The sequence below is a fragment of the Pristiophorus japonicus genome, chromosome 2 (assembly GCF_044704955.1).
Source record: "Pristiophorus japonicus isolate sPriJap1 chromosome 2, sPriJap1.hap1, whole genome shotgun sequence".
Classification (NCBI taxonomy): domain Eukaryota; kingdom Metazoa; phylum Chordata; class Chondrichthyes; family Pristiophoridae; genus Pristiophorus; species Pristiophorus japonicus.
This window is the reverse complement of record NC_091978.1, coordinates 77224329-77251443: the sequence shown is the minus strand read 5'-3', so window position 1 is coordinate 77251443 and position 27115 is coordinate 77224329. Positions and strand designations below refer to the sequence as shown.

At 45.9% G+C, this 27115-nt stretch overlaps 1 protein-coding gene across 2 annotated transcripts in view; it reads left to right on the top strand.

The window, feature by feature from the left end:
* Positions 1–27115, top strand: part of dnai1.2 (dynein, axonemal, intermediate chain 1, paralog 2) — a 610660-nt gene that overhangs the window by 369645 nt on the left and 213900 nt on the right. For both annotated transcript variants that reach the window (XM_070868013.1, XM_070868021.1), the window contains exons 15-16: positions 14956–15043; positions 22491–22570. In XM_070868013.1, coding sequence (XP_070724114.1) covers positions 14956–15043; positions 22491–22570 — 168 coding nt within the window. The remainder of the gene's footprint in view (positions 1–14955; positions 15044–22490; positions 22571–27115) is intronic.

The window sequence follows — 27115 nt, the reverse complement described above, 5'->3', positions numbered from 1 at the left end:
AAACGCAGGCTTTGAGTAAAACATTCCCGGTATAAGTGTAAGACATCACATCTGATTTTAATCAGTCAGTATGCTTACAAATCACATTATATAAATATATAAGTAAATGTAAATAAATGTAATACTTAACTCTGGCGCATCCGACAAGGTCGTTCCATTACTTGCGGCACTGGTTGCCATCACACACTTCATTAATCGCCGACGAGACCACTTCGGCTATGTGGGCCCTTATCCTCTGGTAGACCTTTGGGATGGGGTTCCCACGCCCACCTGGATCAATTGACCCCAGCGTGACTCCACCTCCTACAGGAGGGAGGCATTTGCCTCGTCTGATAATCTCCTCGCTAGTTTGCATCCTCCCAATTGTTCCTCTCCCACTTCACTGCTTTCGCCAGTGTCCTCAGTCTCCACAGCGTGCTGTGTCGCCTCCTCCATCCCTTGTATTTACATTTTTTTTTCGACAAAAACTCAGTGTGAAAAACTTCTTTGCGCTCAGCAGTCTTTTTGCTGCTGGTAAATCTCCCTCCTACCTCCCAAAACAGCCAAACAAGTACATAACACACCCACATGCGCTTTCAGTTCCTCTCTGCTCCCTCTCTCTCTCCTCTTCTGCACATGTATTGATGACCTCTGACCTCCTGAAACGCGGGAAACGACCGTTGCCATGCCGTTGCTATGTATGCCGACATTTGCGGCAGAAGGTCAAAAAATTTAACGCTAACACCCATTTCAGATCGCTCGCGGTAATGCCCATTTTATTAAATGGAAAGTTGGGGTTTTGAAAAAGGTCGATAATCCGGCAATCTCAAAACCCATATTTACCATCAACACTGGAAATAACGCCCATTTTTGGGCGATCTGCACAAAGGTGGAAAGTCTAGCCCATGGGGTTCAATGGTGCAGTGTTGGATCTCAACTAGTGTCCTAAGCTTAAATAAAGGAGACTACAAATGTATGAAGGCAGAGTTGGCTAAAGTGGACTGGGAAAATAGATTAAAGAGTGGGACGGTTGATGAGCAGTGGCAGACATTTAAGAAGATATTTCATAACTCTTAACAAAAATATATCCCAGTGAGAAGGAAAGACCATAAGAGAAGGGATAACCATCTATGGCTAACTAAGGAAATAAGGGATGGTATCAAATTGAAAACAAGGGCATGCAATGTGGCCACGACTAGTGGGAGGCCAGAGGATTGGGCAACTTTTAAAAGCCAGCAACGTACGACTAAAAAAATAATAAAGAGAGGAAAGATAGATTATGAAAGTAAACTAGCACGAAATATAAAAACAGATAGTAAGACTTTCTACAGGACCATAAAAAGGAAAAGAGTGGCTAAAGTAAATGTTGGTCCCCAAGAGGATGAGACTGGGGAATTAATAATGGGGAACAAGGAAATGGCAGAGACTTTGAACAAATATTTTGTATCGGTCATCGCAGTAGAGGGCATTAAAAACATCTCAGTACGGGGTAATCAAGGGGCTATAAAAAGGGAGGAACCTAATACAATCACTATTACTAATGAAGTAGTACTTGGTAAAATAATGGGACTAAAAGCAGACAAGTCTCCTGGACCTAATGGCTTGCATCCTCGGGTCCTAAAAGAAGTGGCTGCAAAGATTGTGGATGCATTGGTTGTAATCTACCAAAATTACCTGGATTTTGGGGAGGTCCCAGCAGATTGGAAAACCACAAGTGTAACTCCTCTATTTAAAAAAGGAGGCAGACAGAAATCAGGAAACTATAGACCGGTTAGCCTAACACCTGTCGCTGGGAAAATGCTGGCGTCCATTATTAAGGAAGCAGTAGCAGGCCATTTGGAAAAGTATACTTCAATCAAGCAGAGTCAGCATAGCTTTATGAAAGGGATATCATATTTGACAAATTTGCTGGAGTTCTTCAAGGATGTAACAAGCAGGGTGGATAAGGGGGAACCGGTGGATAAGGGGGAACCAGTGGATGTGCTGTATTTGGATTTTCAGAAGGCATTCAATAAGGTATCACATAAAAGGTTACTGCACAAGATAAAAGTTCACGGGATTGGGGGTAATATATTAGCATGGATTGAGGATTGGCTAACTAACAGAAAACAGAGAGTCGGGATAAACGGGTCATTTTCTGGTTGGCAAACAGGGACTAGTGGGGTGCCGCAGGGATCAGTGCTGGGGTCTCAACTATCAACTATTTACAATCTATATTAATGACTTGGATGAAAGGACCGAGTGTAATGTAGCAAAGTTTGCTGATGATACAAAGATGGGTGGGAAAGTAAATTGTGAGGAGGACACAGAAAATCTGCAATGGGATATAGGCCCGTTTTTTTGGCGCCAAAGCCCAGTTCAAAAATTCCCCAGTGTTGGGGCGCCGGCGTCTATACCAGCGTCAGAATGTTTAGTGCCATATATTCTGGCTTTGTGACCCTATAAAGAAGGTTCCATCACCATTTCTGGGCTTAAAGCCAAGTTTCCTCCCGAACGAAAATTTTTAAACTGGCGTACAAACCCTAGAATCACCGTAGTAAAAAGCCTTACCTTCAATTGGAGTAATCCGCGCCAGCCCACTCCTATCCCTGGCCAAATGGACTCTCTTGCTAATACTTTAACTTTTAGCACAATTAAAAATACTACATTATCTGTAAGTAAGTATAAAAATAAAAATGTTGAATGAAAACTTACCAATAATGCTGCTCTTCCGATGCCAGGCCAACATCCCCAGCATTGAAGCACTGACCACACTTGATCAGCTCCGCTGGGCAGGCCACATAGTCTGCATGCCAGACACGAGACTCCCAAAGCAAGCGTTCTACTCGAAACTCGTGCACGGCAAACGAGCCAAAGGCGGGCAGAGGAAATGTTACAAGGACACCCTCAAAGCCTCACTGATAAAGTGCGACATCCTCACCGACACCTGGGAGTCCCTGGCCATAGACCGCCCTAAGTGGAGGAAGTGCATTCGGGAGGGTGCTGAGCTCCTCGAGTATTATCAGCGAGAGCATGCAGAAATCAAGCGCAGGCAGCAGAAGTAGCATGCGGCAAACCAGGCTCCCTGCCCCCCCCCCTTTCCCTCAATGACTATCTGTCCAACCTGTGACAGAGACTGTGGTTCTTGTACTGGAATGTACAGCCACCTAAAAATTCATGCTAAGAGTGGAAGCAAATCTTCCTCGATTGCGAGGGACAGCCTATGATGATGAAACTGCATTCAGGCCATAAAATTAAAAAAATTTTAACATTTTCCATCAATGTTTCTGGGTCCCAAAATCATTCAAAATCTTCAAAAAATCTTCAAAGATAATCCACCAGGCTCCATCTTCCGAGACATCCACCAGGCTTTTCAAAGAAGCTGGAAAAATGAAGTTTTCTTCTGTGAACAGCAAGGGCAGCCTTCTGCCGTTTCTCCTCATCGATGCAGCCTATGCTAGCCCTGCATGTGCGCATGCACAGTGCATTTTAAAAAAAATTCATTTCTTTGCGTATGCGCGCGCGCAATTACTTGTCCTTTTTTTTTTTCCGAAGCGCATGCGCTATGTGGTTCCAGCGCACACTGGAAGCCATGCCCTGCGAGTTCAGCTCAGGCGGTGCCGGCGCCAGAAGGTGCGCATGGTGGGACAAAACTTTGTTTTTTTATTTTCAGCGCTGAGGGGCCAAATAAAATCGGGCGTTCAGGTAAGTGAGCGCCATTATTTTTTATTAGGGAAACTTGGACCCATAGACAGGCTAAGTGAGTGGGAAAAATTTTAGCAGATGGAGTAAAATGTAGGGAAATGTGAGGTTATCCACTTTGGCAGAAAAAATAGTAAAGCAGATTATAATTTAAATTGCAAAGTGTTGCAGTACAGAAGGACCTGGGATCCTTGTGCATGAAAGACAAAAAGTTATTTTGCAGGTACAGCAAGTAATCAGGAAGGCAAATGGAATGTTGGCCTTTATTGCAAGGGGGATAGAGTATAAAAGCAGAGAAGTCCTGCTACAACTGTACAGGGTATTGGTGAGGCCACACCTGGAGTACTGCGTGCTGTTTTGGTCTCCAAATTTACGAAACGATATACTTGCATTGGAGGCTGTTCATAGAATGTTTACTAGATTGATTCCGAAGATGAGGGGGTTAATTTATGAAGATAGGTTGAGTAGGTTGGGCGTATACTCACTGGAGTTCAGAAGAATGAGATGTGATCTTATCGAAACATATAAGATGATGGGCCCAAGTTTCGGGTGGAGTTGCTCCTAGTTTTTTGGAGCAACTAGTTTAGTTTGGAGTATGTTAGAAATTGCAATTCTCGGATATTAGTTTGCACCAGTTCTAGTGAGTTAGTTTAGGTTGGCTTTAGGTAAGGTATTTTTTTTCAAAAGGGGGTGTGTCCAGCCACTCATGCCTGTTTTGCAATTTTCGGCAGTGAAAACTTACTACAAACTAACTTAGGATGAAGTAAGTGTCCACTTTTGTAAGTTCTGAAAAACCTTACCTAGAGTTAAGTTTAGTGCAGGCACAGCCAGAGACGGCGGGTGGGAAGCATTAAACACAAAGGACACATCAACATCACAACAGTGGGGGGAGGGAAGTTAGAGGATTTTCCATAAACACCTTCACAACAACATTAAAGAAGCAAAGTACATTTAAAGTGCTAAGCACTAAACAAAGCAGTACATTTAAAGCACGAAGCACTAAACGAAGCACAAAATGTAATAAGCAATTAATTAATAAAAAGTAGAAGGAACCCTGCACCTAAAGCACCAAGACCAAAGTAATAAGTAATCAATCAATACAAAATAGAAGTCCTACCTTTATGTGAAGGGAAGGTGTCTCTGTCAGTGTCTCTCACTGTAGTGTCTCTCTCTCTCTCTCTATCTGACAGTGAGGGGTGCGGGGGGGGGGGGGGGTGTGTATGTGTGGGAGTGGGGGTGGGGTGTGTGTGGTGTGTGTCTGTGTGTGTGTATGTGTGGGAGTGGGGGTGGGGTGTGTGTGGGAGGCGTGGGGTGTGTATGTGTGTGGGGGGGTGGGAGGGGATGTGTGTGTGTGTGTGGGGGGGGGGGTTTGTGTGGGAGGGGTGTGTGTGGGGGGGGGGGTGTGTGGGGGATGGGATGGGGGGGGTGTGTGTGGGGGGGGAGTGGGTGTGTGTGAGGGTGGGGGAGAGGCTGGAAGTAGGCACCCCTGCAACCTCCTCTGGCCCTTCGATCATTGAGTGCCCCCCAACCCACGCTGCTCCATCCCTGTTGCCACGCTCCCCCCTCCATCCCTGTTGCCACGCTCCCCCCTCCATCCCTGTTGCCACGCTCCCCCCTCCATCCCTGTTGCCACGCTCCCCCCTCCATCCCTGTTGCCACGCTCCCCCCTCCACCCCGGTTGCCACGCTCCCCCCCCCCCACCCCGGTTGCAACGCTCCCCCCCCCCCCCACCCCGGTTGCCATGTTCCCCCCCTCCCCACCCTGGTTGCCACGCTCCCCCTCCCGGTTGCCAGGCGCCCAATCCCAGGTTGCCACGCGCCCCCCTCTCCCCACCCCGGTACCCACTCCCCCCCGGTACCCACGCCGCACTCTTCCCGGTACCCACGTTCCCTCCCCCCCCCCCCCCCGGTACCCATGCCCCCCTCCTCCCGGTACCCACGCTCCCCCCCCCCCCGGTACCCACACCCCCCCCCCCTCCTCCCGGTACCCACGCTCCCCCCCGGTACCTGCGCAACACTGCCGGTACTGAGAAGAAGGCATGATCCCTATCCCCGCCCCCCTGCAGGCAGGCTCCTCCCCAGGGAGACTACGCTGCGCCACGCCACGCCACGCCATGGTCCAGGAGTACCGGAGAATTGCTGCAGAATATTCCGGCGCACCTTCGAGCCCAGGCAGGTCACGTAAGTCTCGGAGGTGCGCCGTTTTCACCAGATGCTGAAACTTGGGCCCAGTGAGAGGGCAGAACAAGTTGGATGCAGAAAGTATATTTCCACTTATAGGGGAAACTAAAACTAGGAGGCATAATCTCAGAATAAGGGGCCGCCCATTTAAAACTGAGATGAGGAGGAATTTCTTCTCACAGAGGATTGTAAATCTGTGGAATTTTCTGCCCTAGAGAGCATTGGAGGCTGGGTCATTGAATATATTTAAGGCGGAGATAAACAGATTTTTGAGCGATAAGGGAATAAAGGGTTATGGGGAGTGGGCAGGGAAGTGGAACTGAGACCATGATCAGATTAGCCATGATCTGATTGAGTGGCGGAGCAGGCATGAGGAGTCAAATGGCCTACTCCTGCTCATATTTCTTATATTCTTGTGTTCTTGTGTTCTAGTTATGGTTTCGTTTCTCACGTGTTCTGGAATATGTCAGGTAGTACAGACTTGTGATGATTCACTGCAGTTATTTTTTACTTTTAATACAGAAAATTTGAGTTTTAAGGATGAATAATGATTAATACCCACAGTGATAAATGTACTCCACATAAATGATGATGAGAACCAATATTTCCCCTCATTGAATAATGGCTGTTATTAAAAAAGAACACGCTCATGTAATTAACAGTGCATAATTTGGAATCCTATTTTATATTTTGCTCTTAGAAAACAAAATCCTAGTTATTATGATTTATAGTGTTCCTGTACTTCTGAGCATGAATTTCTCCAGAATGATAAGATGAACTTGTATTGATATAATGCCTTTTATGATTTCAGGTTGTCCCAAAATGCTTCACATATTGAAGTACTTTTGAAGTGTAGCCACTGCTGTAATTTAAGGAAATGTGACAGCCAATTTGTGCACGGCAAGGTCCCACAAGCAGCAATAACATAAATATATAGGGGTGACTTAAGCAATCACAAAATAAACTGATTTTCCCATTTGTGCTCTGGGAAATTACCTACTTGGACAGAAAGGCTTCAATATACTTCTGTTGGGCTCAGCTGGCATGATTATAAGATCTACAGTGTGCTGTAGTGTAAATCATATGAACCTTACCATCACAATATACAGTGAACAATACTTAGAACTGCTGTGATTAGGTAGGAACATAACTTTGAACTTGCTATATACACTTGTTCTAAATGAAAATAATATGCTCTCGTGATAGATTTCTACTGGCAACCTTTTTGCTGTATTACATGTTGGAAGGCTATACTGGAATAGCAGAAATCAAGATCATTGAATAACACCTTTCATAATATCCCAGCATTCCCTTCCCCCAAAACAAATCACTTGGTGCCAATCCCATAGTTGCTAATTAACTGCTTTCATGCATGAAATTAACAGCAGTCTAGTACCATGATGGACATAACTCTCCTGCTAATTATACAGTAACCAAAAACTGTATTAAGCTCTGAGTAATTTAATTGGCAGTGTAATGAACTAAGAAACATAGCTATATAAATAAACTCTCTGGTCAACAGCCTCAATTTCATAGCAACACACCATTGAGAGTTCAGTCTATCTATGGGTTTAGAATGACATAGAATCACAGAATGATACAGCATGAAGGAGGCAATTCGGCCCATCATGCCTTTGCCAGCTCTGGTAGAGCTATCCAATTAATCCCACACCCCTGTTCTTTCCCCATAGCCCCATCAAATTCTCTTTTGAATCGTGAATCTTGCTATTGAATCTGCTTCCGCCACCTTTTCAGACAGATCACAACAACTCGCTGTGTAAAAAAAATGTTTTCTCATGTTGCCTCTGTTTTATTTGTCACTCACCTTAAATCTGTGTCCACTCATAACCAACCTTTCTGTCACTGGAAACAGTTTCACTTTATTTACTCTTAACAAAACCATTCATGATTTTGAACAGCTCTATCAAATCTCCTCTTAACCTTCTCTGCTCAAAGGAGAACAACTGCAGCTTCTCCAGTCTCTTCACATAACTGAAGTCCCTCATCCCTGGTACCATTCTAGCAGATCTGTTCTGCACCCTCTCCAAGGCCTTGACATCCTTCCTGAAGTGTGGTGCCCAGAATTAAACACAATACTCCAGATGAGGCTTAACCAGTGTTTTATAAAAAGTCTGGCATAACTTTCTTGCATTTGTACTCTATTCCTCTACTTATAAAGCCACTTATATGCTTTTATAACAGCCTTCTCAACGTGTCCTGCCGCCTTCAAAAATTTGTGTACATGCCCCATCAGGTTCCTGCATCCCCTTTAAAATTGTACCATTTAGTTCATATTACCTCTCCTCATTCTTCCTGAAGAAGTGTATCACTGCACATATCTCCTTGTTCATTTTCATCTGCCATGTATCTCACCAGTCTGTCTAGATCCTCCTGAAGCTTGTTACTACCTGCCTCATTGTTTACTACATTTCCAAGTTTCGAATAATCTGCAATCTTTGAAATTATGCCCTGTATACCCAAATCCAGGTAATTAATTATCAAAAAGAGCAGTGGTCCAAATGCCGACCCCTGGGGAATATTACTGTATACTTCCCTCCAGTCTGAAAACAACTTTTCACTACAACTCTCTACTTTCTTTCTCTTGGCCAATTTTGTACCCATGCTGCCATTGTCCTGTTAATCCCATTGGATTTAATTTTGCTAACAAATCTATTATGTCTTTGTCAAACGCCTTTTGAAAGTCCATATACCCATTAACTGCACTACCCTCATCAACCATCTTCATTACTTTTCTGATCTTCTGGCCCTGAACTGGCTTGTCAAGATTCCAAGCAGGAAATAATAGCACAAATCTTGATACCCACTCAGCTAAGTATCATAGGATACCTCCAGGCAGTGGAAGCGCTGCTTGAGGATGGCAGTGGTGTGCTCTATAATATTCCTTGCAGCAGCATGGCTCTCCTTGTCAGCCTGCTGTGCATGTGTGCATGGGTTCCTGACCGAAGTCATGAACCAGACCATGAGGGTATAACCCTTGTCGCCAGTAGCACTTGGGGTGCTTGGTCAAATATAGGTGTAACAAAGAACTGCCGCAGAATGAAGGAATCGTGACTGCGGCCAGGCCAACGGGCATTCACCTGTTTGATGCACGGGTTCGTCATTTGAGGGGGTGGAATCTCTTTCGGTTCATGATAATCACTGAGTTCAGATGAGGAGCATGCAAGACAATGTGTGTACAGTCAATGGCACACTGCACATTGGGGTAGCCTGCAATTGTGCGAAACCTCGTGCTCGTTCCTCCTGCTTGTCTCTGGAAAGAGGGAATTAGATGAATATGTTTCTCTTGGTATAGAGAGCCTCACTGACCTCCCTTCTGCAGCAGTGCATTGAAAACTGTAAGATGTTGCTTATATCTTCAGCAGCATCCTGAAAGGAGCCTGATGCATAAAAATTATCAGCAACCGTTACCTTGACAGCCACAGGCAATGCTGTCCTTTCTCTGCTTTGAGGCTGCAGTTTTGGCTGCAGCAGTTGGCAAATTTCGCTCATGACCTCTTTTGGGTCCTTTCTGAGGCTGAGGTAAGACTCTCGGCAGATATGGTCTCCTGCTAAATGCCCTGCTCCCCTCCTCTTCCTTCTTCTTCTAGCAGCTAGTCCTGCATGGTTTCTCTTCATTCTCCCAGTGTTGTTCAATTCCCAGAGGAAGCCCTAGCATGCCATCCATGTCTATAAGCAACTTCTTTCTGCACAATATTTTATATGACAAAAGAATTACTGCGATATCAACCAGACCACTCCCTGTAGAGTATTCAAAGTTTGGCTAAGTATAGGAAACATCCAAAAATGTGTACAATTGCACCAACAGTCAGGAGAAATAATTTAGCAACTAACCTGTAAATACTTCAGGCTAGTAATTCAGTTCTCAGCGATAACTGTATTTTTTCACCAAAATTACCGTTATTGTAACGCTATGAGGCAGTAAATTCAAGGTTTAATTTGCGCAGCGGTAAAAATTGGTGGCGCAAACCGTGATCCTCGCCAATTTTAGTCCGAGGCCGATACCACTGTGAGTTGGGCCTAAGGAGGGCGGAAAAACACCTAAAAATAAATTGGAAAAAAGAAAAAAAAATTCACAAAATATTTACAAGACACATCACTCTGAATCGCTGCAAAAGAATTAAAAAATAAAAACTTTAACCTACCTTTTTTGCAGGTACTGCTGCTCCAAGGGCTGCAATGCAGCTTTTTCCCTGGCGGTCTTTTTCACGCAAAATACGTGTGTGCACAGAGCCAAATTTTTGGCTCCTCCAACGATATTGAAAAACACCGCTGCAAAACGTCTCAGAATTTTCCGCTTACCGGGCTTTCGCCAAAAAAGGTGAAATAGCACCAAAAACCCAGTCGCAAAATCACCGAATTTCTAGCCCTTCATGATTCCTTTAAATAGCACTGGTGGGGGCGGGAGGTAGATTTCATTTCATTTAACGTTGTGGTCAGCTATGCAACGTTAAGAGAAGGCATCGGCTGGAGCAGGGAGGTGAAAAATGGCAGCGTTGGCTTCATGAAAGAGGGCAAGGGTCGGGCTGTGGTGAGGGGAAAGGTAAGAAGTGGGTGCTTACACCATCTATAGCTTGTGAGTCAGAAGAGATTGTGGGATGAGGGAGAAGTGGGAAGAGAAAAGGAGGATTAGGTATTCAGATACCTTCATCATCAATCGCTCCAGCACCATCAGTGGCCACGGCCTAAGCAATGCCTTTTCCCATGGTGGCCAGCATGCAGGCATACTTGTTCTCCTCCAGCTCTTTCCTGCCTCCTGTTAGCCACCACCTTCTCCTGCAAGAAAGAGGGATCTGTGTCAGTGTGTATCCTACAATATGTTTGGGTGATATGGCTGTCATGGCTCAATTGCTGTCAGTGTACGCGAGCTGTGATTTGTGGGTGTGAGGCATGCCACAGTGCTAATTGTGTGAGGTAAACCATATGAATTGAAGCGTTGACTACTGATTGATAGAGATTGTTGGTAGGTGGGTGAGGCTAGTGGTGCAATTGGTAGGCTATACCATTTGAAGATTGAACTCACTCACCTTGACAATTCATGTCAGATCATTGAACTTCTTTCTGCACCGCATCCATGTTCTTAGAGCTACACTCTTGGCATTAACCTCCACCGCTACTTCTTCCTACTGCCTCCTGAGCATATATCTGGAGCACCTCCTGTCCCTCTGCGGATGTAGGATGTCTCTTCTTCTCACCATGCCTTGCACTAAGACCTCCAATGCATTATCAGAAAACCTGGTGCTGTAAGCGGTTTTGATACTAGCCCAATTGCTAGACAGACCATTCGAATCGCCCCCGTCTTACGAAAGTTCTAGACCCAGGAATTATTATTCAGAGTGTAAATGAAATGAGTCACGGACAGGAATGCTTCGGTGAAAAATCGTACTTATATTTATTTGGTCTAATATACATTGGCTAAAACATGCACAACTAAACGAAATCACTGTCTCTGTAGAGAATAAAATCCAGGTTACAAACAACGTACACACAGTACAGAAATGAGACCTAGTAACACGCAGTAATTCCCTGGTGTATTCTAACTCCACCCCTACCAATGAATTACCCAGTCGAAGCTTCTTCCCCAGAATAGCTCTGAAAAGCTTCACTTCTGAGAAAACCCTGAGCCCTTACACCTCACCCAGCTCGCCTGGGATATCTGGTTACTGGCTTGGGACACTCGCAACCATGCAGCCCATCTCGATCGCTCTTCTCCTGCGGAACTGCAGCTTCCTCCTTGGTGACGCGAGAGCGAGAGGGAGAAGAAGAAGCTCTTTCTCTCTTCCTTTCTTACTTTCTTCTCGTACATCGATCTTGGTGGAGCGAGAGCAAGAGGGAGAGAGAGCTCTCTCTAGATACAAGCTGCAAGCTTTTTTTTTCAAAATATACTTTATTCATATAAAAAATTTGTACAGTACTTTCAAAAGCAGTTCAGTACGTTTAGCTGCGGTCAGCAATCCCATACACTACATTTGGGTGCTGACGGCAGATCCGTTCGATACATTTCCTTGCTTTTCAGTTCAAGTACAATTTGGTACAATACGGGATACCTTGTCATACATTCAACAAAATTACATTGCATGTGTCACTATACAGTACACGGAATGGGTGACGGTAAAAAAAAATTTAAATTTTTTTCTTTTCAACGTGCATTACGAAACAGACCTTACATTGTACATGGCACTACATAGGTGTTGACAGGTCATGGTGCTCCATGTACACGAAAAAGAAGTTGCAAGTACAGCCCGAGGGGAGTTTTGTACTGATTCCTGCCCCCGGGTTTACCGTGGCAGAAGGACTTTAAACTGTGGCTCCTCCCCACCGTGCCTTTGCGTTGACTGCACCAATTTTAAGTGCGTCCCTCAGCACGTAATCCTGGATCTTGGATTGCGCCAGTCTGCAACACGCAGACGTGGACATCTCCTTGCTCTGGAAGACCAGCAAGTTTCGGCAAGATCAAAGAGCGTCTTTGACCGAGTTGGCCCTCCAGCAGCAGGAGATGTCTATCTCGGTGTGTGTCCCTGGGAACAGCCCGTAGAGCACAGAGTCCTGTGTTATGGAGCTGATTGGAATGAACCTCGACAGCAACCACTGCATCTCTTTCCAAACCTGCCTTGCGAAGGCGCAATCCTGAAGGAGATGGGTGACAGTCTCATCCGCCCCGCAGCCGACTCGGGGGTACCGTGCCGTGTTGCTGAGACGTCGGCTGTGCATGAAGGCTCTGATGGGTAAGGCCCTCCTCACCGCCAACCAAACTACGTCTTAGTGCTTGTGTGAAAGCTCTGGCGATGAGACGTTCTGCCAAACGAGTTCGACAGTCTGCTCAGGAAACCACCCGATAGGGTCCACCCTCTCCTTTCGTAAGGCGGCGAGCAGGACATTACGTGCTGACCACTGTTTTATGGCCTTGTGGTCAAAGGGGTTTTTTGTGAAAAACTTTTCCACGAAGGACAGGTGGACAGGCATGGTCCAACTGGTGGGGCCGTTTCGCGGCAGCATGGCCAGGCCCATCCTTCGCAACGCCGGGGACAGGTAGAACCTCAGCACGTAGTGACACTTGGTGTTTGCGTACCGGGGGTCCATGCACAGCTTGATGCAGCTGCACACAAAGGTGGCCGTCAGGATGAGGGCCACGTTCGGAACATCATTTACACCACTGTCCAGAGATTTGTGCATTGTGTCTCTGCGGACCGTTCCATTTTGGACCTCCAGACAAAGTGGAAGACGGCCCGGGTGACTGCCACGGCACAGGAGCGAGGGATGGGCCAGACCTGTGCCACGTGCAGCAACCCCGAGAGCACCTCACTCCTGATGACCAGGTTCTTTCCTGCCATGGAGAGGAAGCGCAGTTTCCACCATCCCAGTTTTTTCTTCACTTTGGCGATACGCTCTTCCCAGTTTTTGGCGCACACCCCGTCCGCTCCGAACCATATTCCCAACACCTTCAGGTAATCTGGCTTCACGGTGAAGGGAATAAAGGATCAGTCGGCCCAGTTGCCGAAGAACATGGCCTCGCTTTTGCTCCAATTGATCTTCGCTCCCGAGGCCAGTTCAAACTGGTCGCAGATTGTGAGCAATCTGCGGACCGACTGCTGATCCGAGCAAAAGATGGCCACGTCGTCCACGTACAGGGAGGTCTTAACCTGAGCGCCTCCGCTGCCTGGGATCGTCACCCCTCTAATGCCCGCATCCTTCCTGATGGACTCGGCAAAGGGCTCGATACAACACACAAACAAGAGAGACGAGAGAGGACAGCCTTGCCTGACTCCAGATCTGATCGGAAAGCTTTCAGTTTCCCACCCGTTGATTAGAACTGTGCTATTGATGTCTCTGTAGAGCAGTTGGATCCAATTGCGGATACCCTCCCCAATTTGGAGAGCACGTCCATCAGGTACGTGTGCGATATCCTGTCAAAGGCCTTCTCCTGGTCTAAGCTGATTAAGCAGGTGTCCACCCCCCTGTCCCGCTCGTAGGCGATCGTATCCCTGATACAAGCTGCAAGTGGCCAGCTACAAGCTTCACTACAAGCTCCAAGCTAAAAATAATGTGGAAAGACCCTGTCTTTATTGGAGTCTTGCTACCCTTATCTTTCCCGCCAATCTTTAAAATCCCTTTGTTTCTAAGCACGGGTACTTAGTCAGTGATGGGCCATCCAAACCATGTGTATTGGGCTGATGGCCCTTAATCTGGCCATCTCGCTCAGTCTTTTTGTTGGGAAAGGCCTGGCTCCTCTTTGGCTGGCCAGGCTAGTGGGTTCATTGTTCTGCTTCCCTTCTGAGATGAAGGTGAGAAGTGCTTTTGCATATTAGAGTGGCTTTGTCAGTGGCCCCCCTTCCTGGCCGACAGCTCTTTTGTCAATATTTTGTCAATTGCCCTTTCCTTTAGTTGTGACTGGTGGGCAAACCCATTCTGGATGACTGACAGTTCTTTTGTCACAGCTAACTGCTATGTGATCTCTGGAGTTTTAAAAAATGAGCTTTTTCACATATCTGCGCAGGGTGACCCCATAAAATCCACGAAGTATTCTCGACTGAGTCCATTCTTTAAACAGAAACTTTGCGATCTCTTCAGTGCTCACTAGCATGTTCAGTCATTCTTCAAATTTTTGTGGTGATATGACTATGTTTGTTTAATTGTACTGACTTGAAACTGAAAGTTGAGGAAGACCATCACTATGTTAGCCCTGAACCCGTGAAATTTTGCTCTCAGTGCTTCTCTGTTACAGTGAACTAAAGCCAACATATTCGGTTAAAACTGTTTGGTTCATGTCGACTCGGACAAATAGTAGTTACATGAAGCAGAGATGACAAATATCATTTTAGTTAGGTTACATATTTCATTATGTCATTATGAATCTATTATTGGAGCAATTTACATTTTATTAAGGTGTTGCTGGAGTATTTAACATTTTCAAAGTAACCTACTCACAGTGACAAAAATGGATTACTACTACCTCTTGAAATGTACTGTTGAGGAACCTGAGAACATTTTAAAATAAATCTGTGCTTTTTTCCATATTAAAATGAACAGTCTAATGTTTCCTTTAGTTTAGAAAATATAGTCACTTAAAGTGACCAGTGTATATTCTTCTTATTTCCAGGATGAAATTGTTCATACAGATATTATCAAGCTTACACTGAATGGAATTTGCAAGGATGCATTGGAAAATCTGCAGCTACAAATTGTGGGTAAGCCACAACATTTAATCATATCATCTATCAGACAATTAATTACTAACAAACAGTTATTAATTATTTTCCCTTCAAGAATTTTAAAGCAGAACTAATGTGGAATTTCCTGCATTCAATTTTCTGATTCAGGTAAATTATAAGCATTTAGGCAAATAACTTCATTCCTTAAATGTCAGAACTGGTTTTGGGGTCAAAGAAAGTTTTAATAATTTCAGTTTCTCCCACATTAAAATCGCTGACAGGACATCTTTTAACTTTTAAATTTTAGACCCAACAGTAAGTTGTAAAAAGAGTTCTTGGTGTGGTTTAGTAGAAGATCACTAGTAGTAGCTATAGTAGTGGCTAGAAGGGCCGAATGGCCTACTCCTGCACCTATTTTCTATGTTTCTATGTTTTTTCTATGTATGGAGAAAGAGTCAGACTGAACACTGTGAGCTCAAAGTAATGTGTGACCTTAGTCTTTTATTGCAGGTCTCCAGAGTGCCTCTCCAACCTGTGAAGCACTCTTAAATACCTGTGCTTCCAAGGGATTATGAGATCCCTTGGGACTCTGGAAAATGAGCCCTCTGGTGGCTGTACAGAGTATATACAAGTCCAGATACATAACAACATTCCCCCCTAAAGTCAATAGAGTAACTATTTACAATGTGAGTCGATTTGGGGTCCTTCTTGCCCTGGTTGATCGTCTCGGTTTGAAAGCTGGTGTTGTTGAGTCATTTGTTGAGCCCTCGCTGGACTGCTATGCAGCTGGCCTTGCTGGGCTGCCTGGTGTGTTGGGCCCTGCAGGGCTGCTGTGGGTGATGGGTTCTGCTTCGTGGTCAACTGTGGTGTCGGTTGCCACTGGTGTGTGTGTTGGGGGATCAAAAAAGGTAGGGTCCAAGGTGGGTTGCTCATGGTAGTCCGTGAATCTGAGTTTGATTTGGTCCAAGTGTTTCCGGTGAATGAGTCCATTTGAAAGTTTGACCCGAAACACCCTGCTCCCCTATTTGGCCACGACAGTGCCAGGAAGCCACTTGGGACCTTGCCCATAATTTTATACAAATACAGGATCATTAACTTCAATCTTGCGTGACACATTTGTGCTATCATGGTATGTACTTTATTGAAGCTGCCTGTTCATGTAGATCAGGTTGAACTAACGAGAGCCTTGTCTTAAGTGCTCTTTTCATGAGCAGTTCAGCAGGTGGGATCCCAGTGAGTGAGTGTGGTTTCGTGCGGTAGCTAAGCAGGACTCGGGATAGGCGAGTCTGCAGTGAGCCTTCAGTTCCCTCTTCAAGCCTTGCTTGATGGTTTGCACTGCTCTCTCTGCCTGATCATTGGACGCTGATTTAAACAGGGCAGATGTGACATGTTTGATCCCGTTTTACGGGTCATAAATTCTTTGAACTCAGCACTGGTAAAACATGGCCCATTGTCGCTCACCAGGATATCGGGTAAGCCATGTGTGGCAAACATGGCCCGCAGGCTTTCAGTGGTGGCAGCGGATGTGCTAGCCGACATTATCTCACATTTAATCCACTTGGAGTACACGTCTACAACCACAAGGAACATTTTACCCAAGAACGGGCCTGCATAGACCACGGTTTGAAGGGCCAAGACCATAAACTTAGCGGTGCCTCCCTGGGTACATTGCTTAACTGCGAGCATGTATTATATCTGTGAATGCAGGACTCTAAGTCCGCATTGATGCCGGACCACCACACATGGGATCTGGCTATCTCTTTCATCATTATGATGCCTGGGTGGATACTGTGGAGGTCATTGATGAAGGTGTCTCTGCCCTTCTTGGGGACCACTACTCGATTGCCCCACAGAAGGCAGTCTGCCTGTATAGACATTTCATCTTTGCGCTGCTGGAACAGCTTTATCTCGTACTGCATTTCCACAGGGACACTGGACCAGCTCCCGTGAAGCACACAGCTTTTGACTAGAGATAATAAGGGGTCCTGGCTTGTCCAGGTTTTGATCTGCTCAACAGTGACGGGTGATTGCTCACTCTCAAATGCTTCCATAACCATGGCTAGATCTGCGGCTGCGCTATTTCCATCCCCGTGGTGGGCAATGGCAGCCTACTGAGAGCATCGGCGTAGTTTTCTGTGCCTGGCCTGTGGCGGATGGCATAGTTGTAGGCGGACAACATGAGCGCCCATCTCTGGATGCGGGCCGATGCGTTAGTATTTATCCCTTTGCTCTCGGAAAACAGGGTCAGTTTCCAATTCAAATTTTGGCCCAAACAGGTAATGATGCATTTTCTTTACCCCATAGATACACGCTAATGCTTCTTTCACTATCATGCTGTAGGCCCTCTCGGCCTTAAACAGACTCCTGGATGCATAAGCAACCGGTTGCAGGTCCAGAAATCATTGGCTTGTTGCACTACACACCCGACGCCACATCACGACGCATCACATGCGAATACCAAACACTTACATGGATCATACAACACAAGCAATTTGTTTGAGCATAACAATTTTCTCGCTTTTACAAAGGCATTTTCTTGGCTTTTGCCCAAAACCCATTCGCCCCCTTTTCGTAATAAGACATGTAGTGGTTCTAGCAGGGTGCTGAGACCTGGTAAGAAGTTACCAAAGTAATTCAAGAGTTCAAGGAACGACCACAGCTCCGTCACGTTCTGTGGCCTCGGTGCGTTCTCGATTGCCTCTGTCTTAGCATTGGTGGGCCTGATGCCATCCACTGCAATCCTTCTTCCCAAGAACTCCACTTCAGGCGCCAGGAAAATGCACTTCGAGCATTTTAACCTGAGCCCCACGTGGTTGAGCCAACTAAGAACCTCCTCCAGGTTCTGCAGATGCTCGACTGTGTTCCGACCTGTGACCAAGATGTCGTCCTGGAAGACCAAGGTGCGCGGGACCGACTTCAGTAAACTTTCCATGTTTCTCTGGAATATCTCCGCCGCTGATCGGATTCCAAACGGGCATCTGTTATAAACAAAAAGACCTTTATGCGTGTTGATGCAGGTGAGGGCCTTCGATGATTCCTCCAGTTCCAGTGTCATGTAGGCTGAGGTCAGATCCAGCTTCGTGAACGTCTTTCCTCCCGCCAGCATTGCAAAGAGGTCATTGGCTTTTGGAAGTGGGTATTGGTCCTGCAGGGAGAGACGATTGATAGTTACTTTGTAATCACCACAGATTCTGACGGTGCCGTCTCCCTTGAGGACTGGGACAATAGGACTGGCCCACTCACTTTCTCTCATCATGTACGGTATTGCTCTCACCTTGTGATGGATGGGTTGCGCCCCCGTAATTAGGTGGATCTGCACTTTTGCTCCTTGGAATTTCCCGATGCCTGGTTTGAACAGCGAAGGAAATTTGTTTAAAACCTGTGCACACGAAGTGTTGTCAGCGGGCGATAGCGCTCGGATGTCATCCCAGTTCCAGCGTATCTTTCCTAGCCAGCTCCTACCGAGCAGCGTGGAACCATCGCCCGGTACCACCAGAGAGGTAGCTTGTGCACTGCTCCATCGTAGGAGACCTTTACAGTAGCACTGCTGATTACAGGTATCAGTTCTTTCATGTAAGTTCTTAGTTTCGAGCGAATTGGAGTTAAGACTGGCCTTGTGACCTTGTTGCACCACAACCTTTCGAAAGTCTTTTTGCCCATGATGGACTGGATCGCCCCCATGTCCAGCTCCATTGACACCGGGAGTCCATTTAGTTCAACCTTCAGCATTATCGGGGGACAATTCGTGATGAATGTGTGCACCCCATGTATCTCTGACTCCTTTATCAGAGGTTCTGTTTCGTCGTGATCCTCCGTGGATCTGTCCTCCTCTGCAGCGTGGTGCTTTTCAGGTTTAGCAGGCCTAGCAGCTCGCCTGCACACTTGTTGGAGGTGTCCCATTGTTCCACAGCCCTTGCAAATGTATCCTTTGAATCGGCATGAATGGAAACGATGATCAGCCCGCAGCACCAACAAGGTGTTAATGGCCTTGCATTCATCACCCTTGATGGTGGACTCTGAGACATCTGCGGACGTGTAGCTGCAGGTATGTGTGACCTGTCCTGTTCATTATGATTCGAAAACAACATCACTTTGTTCACAGTACTTATAGCAGCACTTGTGTGCTGAGAGATTTGCTTAGTATTGTCACTGATGGCAATGAACGCCTGGGCTATCGCTATGGCCTTACTCAAGGTTGGGGTCTCTACTGTCAAAAGTTTGCGAAGTATGGTTTCGTGGCCAATGCCAAGCACGAAAAAGTCTCTGAGCATGTGCTCCAAATGTCCTTCAAATTCGCAATGTCCTGCAAGTCGTCTTAGCTCAGCGACATAACTCACCACTTCCTGGCCTTCAGATCTTTTGTAGGTGTAGAACCGGTACCCCACCATCAGAACACTTTCCTTCGGGTTCAAATGCTCTTGGACCAGTGTGCACAAATCGTCGTGTGATTTCTCCGTGGGTTTCGCTGGAGTGAGCAGATTCTTCGTGAGGTCATACGTTGGTGCCCCACAGATGGTGAGGATGATTGCTCTATGTTTGGCAGCGCTCTCTTCCCCATCTAGCTCGTTGGCCATGAAGTATTGGTCGAGTCACTCCACAAAAGTTTCCCAATCATCTCCCTCTGTGAATTTCTCCAGGATCCCCACTGTTCTCTGCATCTTTGGGTTCGCTATCTGTATCTCGTCGCCAGTTGTAGTGTATGGAGAAAGAGTCAGACTGAACACTGTGAGCTCAAAGTAACGTGTGACCTTAGTCTTTTATTGCAGGTCTCCAGAGTGCCTCTCCAACCTGTGAAGCACTCTTAAATACCTGTGCTCCCAAGGGATTATGAGATCCCTTGGGACTCCGGGGAATGAGTACAGAGTACAGAGGACGTACAGAGTATATACAAGTCCAGATACATAACAGTAGCGTAGAGGCAGTGTACATTTTTTGCACTTGCCAGATTTTCAAATCAAGTAAGAAGCGTTTTATAGCCAATGAAGTGGTCACAGTTGCGCACAGCAAAGTTCCACAAACAGCAATGTAATAGTGACTGGATCATCTGTTTGGTGTTGATCGAGAGATAAATATTAGCTAGGACAGATAAGAAGAAAAGAACATAAGTAATAGGAGCAGGTGTAGGCCATGGCTGATCTTCTACCTCAACTCCACTTTCCTGCCCTATCCCCACACTGGGGAGAACTTTCCTGCTGTTCTTCAAGTAGTGCCATAGAACCTTTTACGTTCACCTGATAAGGCAGATGAGACCTTGGTTTTATATCTCATCTGAAAGACGATACAGGTTGGACCTCTCTGGTTATGGACTCTCTGGTCCGGAAACATGCATGGTTCGGCATTAGTTGGACCTGAGGGAGAGGCGGGTTTATAAAAAAAAAAGCACCAAACCAGCGCGTTAATCACCTGGGAGTGGCTGTCAGTCAGTGAGTGTGTGCGTGAGTACTGAGGGAGCCCCGCCCATAGGCTGCCAATACACACACACACACAGATGCCCGGGCGCTATCAACTAGGCTAGGCGTGACCTGCCACGGTCCAGAAAATTCTCTGTTTCGACACCGGACAGGTTCTGAAGGTGCCGGACCACAGAGGTCCAACCTGTACCTCCAACAGTACAGCACTCCATCAGTACTGCACTGTAGTGTCAGCCTAGATTATCTGCTCAAATTGCTGAAGTGGGACATGAACCCACAGCCTCATCCTTGGGTGGATAGCTGCCCAGGAGGCAAAGGAAGAAGCTGTGAAATTCACCTAACCATGCCAATACATTGTCAATGTCATCCGGCCCATCGCCACAGCTCCATGAAACCCTTAAATCTGTAAAGCCCGTTCTAAGTGGATAATCAGCTCCTTAAGGAAGGCAATTCCACGTTTTGACTGAGCCCATCAACTTGACCTGTGGTGAGAAAACAGAGAAAATATTACATGGGTTGCTTACTGTGAGGTACAGATGTCAATGTGACAGGCTCATTTTCAGGTATTGGAATCTTCTCCTCAGCATAGACTGAAGGTGTGAAATTCATCAACTGGCCACTCTGAAAAATCTGTCTCTCATGGCAACAGACTTTTGCAATTTACTTGCCTTTGGGTTCTTCCTTGGGCAAACAAACAGATCTCTTCTTGAAAGCACCAACCCTTCCCCCATGAGCAAACACTGAAATAGAAGAAATGAAATCTCCTGTTGAAGTCAGCCTTTTAAAAAACAACAGACAACTTTTGTACTTACAATAGAAATCTGAATTCTGAATTGAAACCCAGAGAATGCTTACCTTGTCTATTCTGGTCAGGGGATGGTATTTTTTCCTGCATTGGTCTCCCAACCATTGCATAACTGATGTTATACTCACTTCATCCACCTCCCTCCACACTGCCTGGCTCACATTGTGAGGAGCCCTGTCCTTTGGAGTCCCCAGCAGCCGCTCTTGCCTCAGTTTCATTTCATCGAAGAGGACCCGCAGGTCCTTGTTTCCAAAGCTTTGCGCCATCTTTTTTTCCTTCATTTTGCGACATCTCTGTGGAAGAGAGAATATGCAAACACTGGAAATTACAGGTTTTTTTTACTGAAATGAACTTTTTAATGTTCATTTAAGGTGATTTTTAGAAGTTGCAGGTCACTCATCTCCTGTTCCATGCCTCAGTCTCAGCTGTGGCATCTGTTCTCAGTTCTTGATAGTGCCGTGTGGTTGATCTATGGGATAAGCCATTGGCTGTACCATCTATGAGGTCCCTGATCCATTATTGACCTCACTACAGTGCTAACGGATCCACATTCCAGCAATTTGTGGTGCAAGTATAGTACAATATGAATTGGGATCTAAAATGTTCAATTAATGGTATTCGCCGCCCTGTTCCTTTCCTTGCATTTCAGTATAGAGGCACTGGAGAAGGTGCAGCGAAGATTTACAAGGATAATACCAGAAGTGCGAGGGTATACCTATCAGGAAAAGATGAGCAGGCTGGGTCTCTTTTTTCTTGAAAAGAGAAGGCTGAGGGGTGACCTAATAGAGGTCTTTAAAATCATGAAAAGTTTTGATCGAATAGATACAGAGGGATTGCTTTCACTTGTGGGGAACAGCAAAACTAGAGGCCATCAATATAAGATAGTCACCAAGAAATCCAGTAGGGAATTCAGAAGAAACTTCTTTATCCAAAGAGTGGTGAGTATGTGGAACTCGCTACCACAGGGAGTGGATGAAGCGAATAGTATAGATGCATTTAAGACAAGCATATGAGGGAGAAGGGAATTGAGGGTTATGCTGATAGATTTAGATGAGGAAAGATGGGAGGAGGCTCAAGTGGAGCATAAACACCGGCATGAACTGGTTGGGTCAAAAGGCCTGTTTCTGTGCCGTATATCCTATGTAATCCTATGTAATATTTAAACCATAAGATTTAAGAGAATTAAATGACATGATTTTCCAGCCTTCCAACAAGAGCCTCTGAACTTTCAACCACGAAGCCTTCACATTTTGTGTATTTTAACTAGGATGTGGAACTTCCTTTGATTTTCATAAAGAGAAAGACAACTTGTTTCTAGTGGGCACAGAAGAAGGAAAAATACACAAGGTAAGATCACCATTCGTACAATGTTCCCAAACTGTTAAAATGGCAAACAGGATGTTTGGATACATAGCAAAGTGCATAACATATAAATCCAATTATGTCATTTTAAAACTGTTTTTAGTCTTGGTAAGACCACATCTGGGGCTAGACTTTCCATAAGTTTTGCATCGCTACAGCCCACTTAATGTCCATTTTAACGCTGAGATGAGGTATAACGGCCAGATATCGCCCATTTAGGAAAAAAATAGAAACTTATGCCCATTTATCGCTCACTTATCGCCCAGCGTTACTTTTGTCATTTAGTTAACGCCGAGAATTAATAATACCATCCGCCCATTTTTTTCTGCTGTAAATGTCAGAAAAATGGAAACTAACGCCCACAATATCGGCGAGTGTTACTTTCGATGTCTCGCCCACATATCGCCAAAAATATTGCTTGCCGAAACAAATGCTGAGAAAAAGTTGCTCTCACCTGAACTTAACCTAGCGGTATGGACGCCATGTTGTAAGTCGGAGGACTTTTCATGTAAAAGGCTGCTTCAACTTCTGAGGAGTTTTGATGTAATCTGGAGTTACTTTAAGGTGATTTGAGCATCTGATCAAACATCTTATCATACTATGGACGATTTTAATTTATTTTATTTGTTTTAGTCGGTAAATTTATTGTTTGTGAACAATAGGTATAATACTGCTAGTTATTGTCATGGGGCCTGTACTTTCTCAGCCTGTCTTGATGACTACGCACATGCTGCAGACTAGAGATGGCAGAAGGTATATTGTGCCCAATCAAAGAGGTGGCAGACTGAGGAGGAGGAGGACGAGAACCTACACCCGACGCACTTGCAGGGAGAAGCAGTCTTATCTGAGAAAATGCGCAACAATGTTAGGTTAAAAAAATTTTTAATGATAATGATATGTGTATAAAATCATACTGATAACTGTACAAAACACCCCACCCCACTCCACAACAAATTTAGAACATTTATATAATCTATTACATTTTTTAAATTTCCAACAAGACTTCAAACAGAGAGCACAAATGCAAAAAAGCAAGGTACCCCACTCCCTGTCTCCCCTTCCCCCCGAAACCTCCCAACATTTATTCAATAGCAACAACAACAACATCAAAATACTCTCACAACTACAACTCCTGCGGCCATGCACCTCACTTTCCTTTCATCCTCCGCTTCTCCCCACCTCTACCCCTTCCCCTCCGGACTCCAAGCCGCCTTGCCACAGTGCTCCTCAGGTGCTGCTTCATTGGGGGCGATGACGTCAGATCCGCTGGTTGGCTGGATGCTGAAGAGGATGGTCCCGAGGAGGAATGTCCTCCGAGCCAGAAGCAAGAGCATCCTCCTGACTCGCATGTGTCATTGGCAATGGGGGTGCGGCACCTTGGGGTTCAGTGCCGCGCTCCGGGATCACTGGTAGCACTGTGACACCAGTGTTCTTGGTTATCATCTCCAGGGCCAGCGCAAACCGTGGCACGTACTCTGTCATGGTCACGTATATTGTAGCCAGCTGTTGGGATATGCCCCCCGTTGTCTGGAGGACCTGCTGACCTATGTCAACACTCCTCCTGGACAAATTAACCATGTCCCCACTTAGATCTGCCGCTCGTGGAGCAGTCCTGCTGCGTCGAACCAACCCCTGCGTGGTTGGCGCCGGCATGGAGACACTGGGGTGCTCTGCGGCAAAGTGTTTGGGCTCGCTACCTCCACGGTGGAGGAGGACATGGCCACAAGAGCACTAAATGCCATTGGTGTAGTTGACATGATGGAGCTTGTTGCTGTAGGCTCCTCAAAATCCTCACTGTCGTCAGTGGAGAGGGCAAGATTCGGGGCTCCTCACCACCAGAATGACGATCCCCCACCAACACCGCCACCGGATCCGCACCTTGCCTCGGTAATGTTGCCTGTGACTGCGCTGTTGGCTGAGCTACAAAACATAAATGAGGTACTTAGAGGAGAAGGGGGTGCTAGGGTCACAGGGTGATTCAATAGTTACACACAGCATATGCATGAGAACAGCACTACCGCTTTCAAAATAATCACAGACATCACATTTAATGAACATAACCAAATTCTGCATTACATTAATTTTCATGAGCCCATCATTAATTAGATAACACTTTCATCAATCATCTATCATAAATTGTTCGGATATGAGTGGGTGTGGCATCTATTGACTTTACATCACGCAATGGTGTGTACTTTACTCACATGGCATCACATCAGGTACTGCTGCTACATGCGTGGCCAACCGGGGGTGGATCCCCACTAGTGTCAGTGCCCGCTCCTCAAGGTTAGTCAGCTCGCACAGGACTGGTGGGCCTCCACCTGTGCGCAGCTGCTCAGCCCTATTCTTCGAAAGCTTCTTCTACAAAAGGTGACAACAGCACAACATGGCATAAGATCATTGCATAAGATCATTGCTAGGTACTGTCACAGATACTGATACAACACATAATCGACAGATGTTATAATTATTATTATTATTATCATTAACCTCAACACGTACACCGTAAACGTAGGCTTTGAGTAAAACATTCCCAGTCTAACTGCACTACATCAGATCTGAATTTATTTACTCATTACACTTACAATTCCAATTATACTAATATATAAGTAAATGTAAATAAATGTAATACTCTGCCGGAACCGACAAGGTCATTCCAGCGCTTGCGGCACTGATTGCCCTCACGCATCTCGTGTGTTACCAACGAGACCACCTCAGCTATCTCGGCCCAAATTTTCTGGTAAACCTTCGGGGTGGACTTCCCACGCCCACCCCGGGTCAATTGACTCCAACGTGACTCCACCTCCTGCAGGAGGGCAGCATTTGCCTCATCGAAGAATCACTGAGCTCGTTTTCGTCCTCCCAACTCAAAAACTCCTCTCCAACTTCACTGCTCTCATCAGCCTCCTCACCCTCCACATCATGCTGTATCGCCTCCTCCATGCCTTCCATGTAATTAATTTTTTTTTGCCATTATTTCTGTGTCACCAAACTAAATAGTGCTCTAAATTCTTCTTACTCCTCACAAAAATCTTTACTACCTCCCACAACTGCCAAACAAACCACAAAGAACCAGACAACACACCCACACACGCTTTCACTTCCTCTCTGCTCTCTCTATCTCTCTTCTGTGCATGTATTGATGACCCCCAACCTCCTGAAATGTGGGAAAAGACCGTTACTATGGGCGGCAACATTTTATGGCAGAAGGGGAAAAAAATGACCGCTAACGCTCATTTCACATCGGTTCTGCTAACGCCCATTTTATAAAGTGGAAAGTTGGGGTTTTGAAAATGGGCGATAATCTGGCGATCTCAAAACCCAAAATAAACACCACGCTGGAAATAACGCCCATTTTTGGGCGATCTGCACAATAATGGAAAGTCTCACCCCTGGGGTTTTGAGCTCCCTATTTTAAAAAGGATATTCAGGCCTAAAAATTGGGTTATTTATCGCCACTCGTTAACATCATAATCGGATGAAAAATTGGCGGTTGTTGCTCTTCCACCAGGTGGCGGCAGCCGCCATTTTCGGATGGTCAGCAGTGCTGCTGATAGTTGCGATTGCGAAAATCATTGAAATGAAGCAGAGCGTGAAGTCAGTGAGTGTGCAACACTCGCCTGATGCCTGATCTGTGAGTTTAGACTCTGCGCTCCACTTACCAACATGCCTTAAGCACAACGAGCTGAGCAAGATTTGACACGCAGGAAGGAGGCTCCAACAGTAGCATTTAAAAGGATCATCAGCATTCACTTGCACCTGACATGTTTGTTCAGTTTGACTGGCTCTGTGCTACTTTCTGCAATTCCTGTAGCTTTATTAACTCCTTGCAAGGTTCTAAGGTAACAAGGGGTGTTGTTGCAAGTGTGGAATGCCTTAATTATTATTTAAAGGCTTCTGCTCCTACTACTGGCAGTCCATCTCGTGCTCGAGTTGCCATGGCCTCCACGATCTGCCACCCAATTGTTTCCAGAACTCGCCCCTCCAGCTGGCTGAGGTCCTGGATGTCAGCCTGCCCTCCGCCTGTCTGCTGCTGATTTCGGTGGTTATGTGCGACCTTGGCCTGCAAGAGAAAGAGAAGTGTTTGGGTGATGTGCCTGCCATAGTTGAATAGTTGTCAATATTTGCAAGGTGTGAGATGTGGGTGTGAGTCTTGTGCAGTGGTAAGGTTGTGAGGGTGAAGTGAAGCTCTGATTGTGAGGTGTGAGTGGTGATTGGTAGAGATTGTTGGTAGGTGAGTGTTGGCAGTGTGGTGCATTGAATAGTGTGTGAGGCTTGTGGTGCAAATGGTGTCATAGTGCATTTGCTGAAGCCTTCACTCACCTTGACCACTCGTGTGAGGTGATTAAACTTCTTTCAGCACTGGATGGCCGACCTTGGCACCACAGTGCTGGCAGTCACATCGTTGGCTATCTCCTCCCACATCCTTTGGGAGATGTGTGTCAAGGGCTTCCTTCTAGTCTGTGAGAAAAGGTCAGCTTGCCTCCTCTCCATTGCCAAAACCAGTGCCTCAGAGAATCTCCGGTCTCC